We start from the raw sequence: 8,373 nt of genomic DNA on the forward strand, positions 1-8,373 counted from the left end.
TGCGCTCTTGCTTCAGAAGCGACAGCTGGTTGTTTAACCAGCCGCACTTTCTTTTTCGGATGCAGGCTTTGCGTTTCGGTGCTACTAAATCGGCTGACTGTAGCAGGGCTGCGTTTATGGCATCCAGTGTATCTGCGGCTGTTTGATGTGGATGGATTGTTTTGATTCTGTTTCCCAAGGTAGATTTGAAGAGTTCCGAATGGAGCTTCTTCTGAGATCTAGCCCAGTGTATTGTCACCGGCTTGGGTGCTTTTATCACTGGGGGAATTTTGGAGATTATGAAATTAATTGCATGGTGGTCTGTCCATGGCAATGGTTCATTTTCTAAAATGCTTATTTTCAGATTTTGTCTGAAAATTAGGTCGAGTGTGTGACCTGAAGCATGTGTTGGCCCGCATATAAGTTGCTGTAGCCCTAATCCCTCCAGGTGATCAATGCAGGCGTCCGCAATGGGATCCTGTGCGGAGTTGGCCCACAGATTAAAGTCCCCGAGTAGCAAAAGGTGTTTGCTGTTAAGGGTATAAGTGGATATAAACTCCGTTAATGATGGCAAAAACTGCGATTTTGGCCCAGGTGGCCTATAGCAGAGGAGAATGTGAACAGTCTCCTGGGGGGAAGTTTGAAGTTGAAGAGTAAGGGTTTCCATGAATGGAAGAGGATTTTGAAGGGCTGGCTTAGTGATTGTAATGCGATTCTTGTGGATCACCGCCAGGCCTCCTCCTCTTTGCCCTATTCTGTTTTCCGTTATAATGCGATAGTTTTCTGGCACCAATTCTCCGAGAATGGTGTTGCAGTCGTCTGAGAGCCAGCTTTCTGTAATAAAGAGGCAGTCTAGATCGTTTTGTAGTAAGAAATCGTGGATTTCTAATCGGTGTTTTACTGCCGATCTTGTGTTGATCAAAGCACATGATATGTGCTCGAGCTGGGTTAAATAGTTAAAACTTTTGATGGTCGATCGTCGATCGAATCTCAAAAGTTGCTCTATTTTTAAGGCCTTTTTGGTGACGGCTGGTAATGCTGTTGCGAATTGTCTCAGACCCCGAATAGAGTCCGCAGAGTATCGCAGATTAGCCATTGTCGCCAGTCACATTGTCGTCAGTCTTTCCTAATTGCGGCGGCCGCGAATGAGGCCTGGTCTGGCGCGGATGCGGGAAGAGCCGCGAGACGCCGGACGTGATGGGTGGAAGACTGTCCAAGTGAGCCGTCACTCGTTGAGTCTTCTCACCCCGATTGGTCCAGAGGAAGGCGAAAAACCCCAGGCGTGCTGTGCCAATCTGCAGCGATCGGGGGAAAAAATTCCTTCCTGACCCCTTAACGGCGATCGGTGCAACCCTGGATCAATTGGCTAGGGGGGTGTGGTGGACCCTGCCTGGCTGCACTATCCCTGGGGAGAGCCGACTCGTTTGAGAGCGTCCTGCTCTCACTATCCCTGGGGTGAGCAGACTAAGATGAGAGCGTCTGCTGCACCGCTGAAACTATATAGCAAGAGTTCCAACTTTATTAGCTGCAAGCTTGTTCTGGATCAGTGATTGAAAAAAATAATGAAGACTCCTGTCTTACCTCCTGTTTCAAACTCCTGGTTTTTAACTCGCACTTTTGATCAAAGAATGCACTTCTGATCAGAGAGTCCACATGTGAAGCCACCATCAACTATACGCTGACCACAATGGGAATGCCCCCTAGCGGCCAACGCAAGAATGCAGCCTAAGATATGAAGGCATAAGGAGGCTTATGCCATGCATATCTTAGGCTGTAGTCGGCGTATCGAGCTCTCTGAATCAGGAGAACTCGTTACGCCGGGGCAAGTAAGCAATTGCGCTGCGTAACTATGGTTACGCAAACGCAATTGCTTCTTGAATCCGGGCCCGTGTGTATGCTCCATCGCAGTTTTTCCCATAGGAAAACTGACAGGAAAAAGTCCGCCGGGAAACCCGGCAGGAAAAAAGAGAGCTGGTTCTCTTTTTTTGTCCGGCGTTTTTTGGCAGTTTTCCTGTCTGAAAAAACGCGGGGGGAGCATACACGTGGCCGGGATTCCCGGACAAAATCTCTCCCTGCAGTTTTCCCGTCGGGAAAACCGGCTGTCTGTACGAGGCTATAGATGATACAATTTTCTGTCCCTCCACCATTTACAGATCCCTTTTACAGACAGCTCACTCCATCTCCCGAGTGACCATATGAACACCTCTCACTCAATTTACCCAAAAATCAGAACAGCGATCACCCACTCATAGACCTATCACTCCATTCTCTGTTTAATAAGATGATCACATGCGCATTCATAGACTTCCTACTCAATCTCCCAAATGACCTAATGAGAACTCATCCTACTCCTAGACCTCTCACTCATCTCTCGAGTGACCAAATGTCTATCTCCTGGGTTATCAAACAAGCACTTGACCAATGATAGACCTCTCACTCTATTTATCCAGCGATCAAATGAGCATTAACGTGCTTAAAGGCCTTTCAATCCATCTCCCATTTAATAAGATGATCACTCATGCACTGAGTGAGTGAGTGAATAACTTATATAGTACAACAAATGCGAACTGAATCGCCTCAAGGCGCTTGGCATCCATTTTCCTTCTATTTAGCCTTCAGAATAGATGGGTCTTGAGTTTTTTTCTGAAGGCCTGGTGATTCTCTTCCGTTCGTAAATGAGTTGATAATGAGTTGCATAGTTGAGGTCCTTGGACTGCAAATCTTCGTTCTCCTTTGCTCTTGTAACGGGCCTTGGGGATTTGTAGTAGATTTTGGTTGGCTGATCGGAGAACGCAATTGGGGTTGTGGTATTTTATTTTCTCACATAGATATTGGGGGGCGATGCCGTGTACACACTTGTGTGTCAGGCAGAGGGCCTTGAATGTGATTCGGTCCTTGACGGGCAGCCAATGGAGGGACGTGCTGCCGTGTTCTGGACGACTTGCAGATGGGCAATCTGGTATTTTGGGAGACCTAGGTACAGGAAGTTAGCATAATCGAGCTTGGAGTTTATTAGTGTTCCTACTACTACTGCAGTGTCTTTTTTAGTAGACGCAGGAGATGGTGAGACCCGCTGATTACTGACCCAATTTGAGCTTCCATTGTCATGTCGGAGTCAAAAATGATTCCTAGACTTTTGACTTTGGTGCTGTCCAAATATTGGCGGGGGCGACCATGTCATCCTGGCCGATCTCTTTGTGTTTGCATGGACAAGAAGGAGTTCTGTTTTTGATCCATTGAGTTTGAGGTGACTCTCCGTCATCCAGTTGTCTATCAAAGCGAGGGATTTTTCTAGTCCGAGGTGTTGGTCCTTTTTGTTGTTTATACGAAAGTAAAGCTGAGTATCATCGGCGTAGGAATGGTAGAGTAGATCCTGGTTACTGATAATTTTGAGGAGTGGGCGAAGGTAAATATTGTATAACACGGGTGACAGGGGGGACCCTTGAGGGACTACTAGCCCACTCATAAACCTGTTACTCTAAATTGGTGAATTTTCTCCCCAGTGATCAGCCGAGCAATGACCCACTAATGGACTTCTTACTCCATCTCCCCAGTAATGCCAAATAATGATCCACTCATAGACCTCCCACTCCATCTCCACAGTGATCAGACAAGTACTACTAGCCCACTCATAGACTTCTTATTCCATCTCCCCAATGATCAGCCAAACAATGACCACTTATAGAGGTTTCACTCCATATTCCCAATGATCAGCCTAATGCCCCGTACACACAATCAGGCCTTTTCCCGGCCAAATCACATCAGAATTCTGATGGAATTCCATCGGAGTAAAATAGAACATGTTCTATATCTAAACTCTGACGGAATTCCTCGGAATATCCGATGGAAAAACTCTGATCTGACTTTTTCCATTGGAAATTCTGATTGTGTGTACAAGGCATTACAGTGACCCACTCATAGATTTCTCACTCCATCTTCCCAGTGATCAGCCAAAAAATGATCCACTCATGGACTTCTCACTCCATCTCCCCAGTGATCAGACACAACCCACTCTTAGATTTATCACTGCATCTCCCCAATGATCAGCCGATAAATTACCCTCTCATAGACTTCTCACTCCATCTCCCCAATGATCAGACAAGTACTTACCCACTCATAGATTTCTCACTGCATCTCCTCAATGATCAGCTGAACAATGATCCTCTTGTAGACCTCTCACTCCATCTCCCAATGATCAGACGAGCAATGACCCACTCATAGACCTCTCACTCCATCTCCCAATGATCAGACGAGCAATGACCCACTCATAGACCTCTCACTCCATCTCCCAATGATCAGACAAGCAATGACCCACTCATAGACCTCTCACTCCATCTCCCAATGATCAGACGAGCAATGACCCACTCATAGACCTCTCACTCCATCTCCCCAATGATCAGACAAGCAATGACCCACTCATAGACCTCTCACTCCATCTCCCAATGATCAGACGAGCAATGACCCACTCATAGACCTCTCACTCCATCTCCCAGTGATCAGATGAGCACTCACCCACTCATAGACTTCTCACTTCATCTCCCCAATGATCAGGTGAGCACTCACCCACTCATAGACCTCTCACTCCATCTCCCCAGTGATCAGGGGAAAATTGTGGGTGCGTGTTATACACTGAGCGGCTGCCTCGGGGGGGAAGGAGGGAACGAGCGCCGCCAAGATAGACAGAGTCGGAAATCCTGTGTACTCGGCTCCTCTCGGCTCGTCTCACAGTCATGCCCAGTCCCGCCTCCCACCATTGGACCGGTGTTATGTCCATCATAGGAGCTGGGCTAAGGGGCAGGACTGCAAGACGAGCCAAGAGGAGCCAAGTACACAGGACATCTGGGTCTGTCTATTTTGGCGGCGCTCGTTCCCTCTTTGGCAGGCAGATGTGTCGGCAAGGCTGCAGATGGACACTGTTGGGGGCAAGGCTGCAGGTGGACACTGTTGAAGGCAAGGCTGCAGGTGGACACTGTGGAAGGCAAGGCTGGAGGTGGACACTGTTGTGGGCAAGGCTGCTGGTGGACACTGTTGGGGGCAAAGCTGCAGGTGGACACTATTGGGGCAAGGCTGCAGATGGACACGGTTGGGGGCAAGGCTGCAGATGGACACTGATAAGGCTGCATTAATGGGCATTTAAAATTTACGTTTTTTTCCTTAAACTTCCCTGCTAAAAGTTTTTTTCCTTAAACTTCCCTCCTAAAATTGGGGTGCATGTTATACGCCTGTGAGTGTTATATGCCGATAAATACGGGAGGTCGTAAACACTTTTCTCACTAAGAAATTTCTCTTTTTCGATGCTTTGGTCACAATCTACAACATGTGCCCCCCCAAAAAATATGGAGAATTAAAAGACAACACAGATTGCAACATCATAAAATGATTTTATTGGCTAAATCAGTAAAACAGAAACACATCTAGTGGTGCAGGAATAGCAATAACACAGGATGAATATTCTCAGTACCAATACCATTTTTTCTTCAGTTTTGGGTTGAGTGAGAAAAAATACAAAGAGTCTTCTCAAGAGAGAGACTGTTCCAGGAAACATTTTGTCACCCTCTCTCGAATTTGCCTGGTTCTTATACCGTACACCAAAGGGTTCAGCATGGGAGGGATGAGAAGGTACGAGTTGGCCAGCAGGATGTGCGTATGGTGAGGGACGTTCTTCCCAAATCTGTGCACTAAGGACGAGCAAAGGATCGGAGTATAAAATGACAGGATAGCACAGACATGAGAGATGCATGTTCCAAAGGATTTCACTCGAGCCTTAACACTCAGCTTCAGAAGAGCTTGAAGGATCATCACATAAGAGAAAGCAATGAACACCGAATCCATAATCAAGACAAGGAAGCCAATGGCCATGCCAAGATGGTCGTCGAAAGAAACATCAGCACAAGCCAACCTCACCACTGCCATGTGTTCACAGTACGAGTGGAAAATAACATTGCTGCTGTACAGGTGGAATCTCGCTCCTAGAAGAGGCATTGGAAGGATGTAGACCACCCCACGCAGCACCGCCAATACTCCACTTATAATAATAAAATGCGGGGTCACTGTTACAGAATACCGTAGAGGGTTGCATATGGCTACATATCGGTCATAAGCCATGGCTAGAAAGATTCCTGACTCGAAAGTAGAGAACGCATGCACAAAGAACATCTGCAGAAAACACATATGGAAGCCAATGTCATTCTGCTGGAACCAGAAGATGCTGAGAAGCTTGGGCACTGCCGAGTTGGCCAATGTTATGTCAATGAAAGCAAGAATGGTGAAATAGATGTACATGGGCTGGTGGAGACTGACATCCCTGAAGATGATGAGCAGGACGGTATAGTTCCCGATAAAGGCAAAGAGGAACATTGAGAAGAAAGGAATAGAGATCCAGACATGGAGGTGTTCCAGACCGGGGATACCCAACAGGATGAAGGAAGCTGGGTAGAAGCAGCTTTCATTGCCCGCCACCATTGTAGACTTCAAACATTACTTCCTGGAAGAGAGTAAAATAATGACTGAATATATATGAGACTGAAAGCAGCAGACCAGAAAAAATAAGGTCAAAGTTTGTTACATTAACTAGCAAAATGCAGGTTTGGAAGATAATTCCAAGCTGAAAATGAATACATCTGCAAATTTAATATCTCTTTTCCCAAGCCCACTTTTTTTTGTTTTTGGACATGAGGTTGTATAGAAATCTTTTCTGTGAACCTCAGGAAACAAGGCCCAGTTCTGATAAAGCCCTGCTGGGATACTACGTTTTATCAGTGTATGCGTAACCAATGGGAGAATCATTGTCACCTACGCAGAAAATGGTGGGAAATCCAATTTACCAAAATGGGAGGTGAGGGGTAGAGATGGGCTGAACAACCCCCCCCCCTCCAGGTTCGGTTCTTGCCAGCACTTTCAAACATCGCAATAGGTCAGAGCCGAACAACGAACCCCATTAAAGTCTATGGGACCTGAACTTGTAAAATAAAAAGTGCCCATTTTGAAGGCTTATATGCAAGTTATTGGGCATACAATGGTGGGGGTCTGGGTACTGCCCTGGGGGACATGTATCAATACAAATAAAGTTATACAAAAAAGATAATTTTTAAATGAGCAGTGATATAATGATGCTTAAAGTGAAACAATAAAAATGAATAAATCCTGTACCATGTATAGAACCTGCTGCAGCAATAATGACATATATAAAGAAACCTATTACTGAAATGTGGGAAATATGTAATTGGATGCACTTTATTTAATGGAAAGTGGTTCGGTTCTCGCCAGAACTTTTGAACATCGTAAAAGGTCAGAGCCGAACAACAAACCCCATTAAAGTCTATGGGACCTGAACTTGAAAAAATCAAAAGTGCTAATTTTAAAGGCTTATATGCAAGTTATTGGGCATACAATGGTTATGGGGGTCTGGTTACTGCCCATGGGGACATGTATCAATGCAAAAAAAGGTTTTAAAAAAAAGATAATTTTTAAATGAGCAATGATATAATAATACTTAAAATGAAACAATAAAAATGAAAAATTCCTGTACCATGTATAGAACCTGCTGCAGCAATAATGACATTTATAAAGAAACTTAGGGCCGGATTCATAAAGAAGATACGACGGCGTATCTCTTGATACGACGGCGTATCTCTTGATACACCGTCGTATCTCTGAGTCCGGCCGGTCGTATCTATGCGCCTGATTCATAGAATCAGGTTACGCATAGATCTCCCTAAGATCCGACAGGTGTAAGTGACTTACACTGTCAGATCTTAGGCTGCAATTCTAGGCCAGCCGCTAGGTGGCGATTCCATTGCGGTCGGTGTAGAATATGCAAATGAGTCGTTACGCCGATTCACGAATGTACGCTTGCGCCTCGCAGTAAATTTACGCCGTTTCCTTAAGAGATATGCGGCGTAAAGATAAAGCTGCCCCCTAGGTGGCGTAGCCAATGTTAAGTATGGCCGTCGTTCCCGCGTTGAAATTTGAAATTTAACGTTGTTTGCGTAAGTAGTCCGTGAATGGCGCTGGACGCCATTTACGTTAACGTCGAAACCAATGACGTCCTTGCAACATCATTTAGCGCAATGCACGTCGGGAAATGTTAGGGACGGCGCATGCGCAGTACGATCGGCGCGGGAACGTGCCTAATTTAAATGCTCCACGCCCCCTACCCGGATCATTTGAATTAGGTGGGCTTGCGCCGGGGGATTTACGCTACGCCGCCGCAACTTTACAGGCAAGTGCTTTGTGAATCAAGCACTTGCCCGTAAAACTTGCGGCGGTGTAACGTAAATGTGATACGTTACGCCGCCGCAGATTTACGCGAATATACGTGAATCTGGCCCTTATTACTGAAATGTACTAGAGATGGGGAAATGTGTAATTGGATGCACTTTATTTAATGGAAAG

General features: G+C 45.8%; 1 protein-coding gene across 1 annotated transcript; it reads right to left on the bottom strand.

The window, feature by feature from the left end:
• Window positions 1–5,297: 5,297 nt before the first annotated feature.
• LOC120921592 (olfactory receptor 52M1-like) lies at window positions 5,298–6,456 on the bottom strand. Its single transcript, XM_040334096.1, has one exon. The coding sequence runs from the start codon at window positions 6,439–6,441 to the stop codon at window positions 5,497–5,499; it is 945 nt and encodes a 314-aa protein (XP_040190030.1). The 5' UTR covers window positions 6,442–6,456; the 3' UTR covers window positions 5,298–5,496.
• Window positions 6,457–8,373: the final 1,917 nt, after the last annotated feature.

The sequence above is a fragment of the Rana temporaria genome (genome assembly GCF_905171775.1).
Source record: "Rana temporaria chromosome 2 unlocalized genomic scaffold, aRanTem1.1 chr2g, whole genome shotgun sequence".
NCBI lineage: Eukaryota > Metazoa > Chordata > Amphibia > Anura > Ranidae > Rana > Rana temporaria.

Coding starts and splice junctions, on each gene's coding strand:
- LOC120921592 (XM_040334096.1), bottom strand. CDS start 6,441: ATGGTGGCGGGCAATGAAAGCTGCTTCTACCCAGCTTCCTTCATCCTG.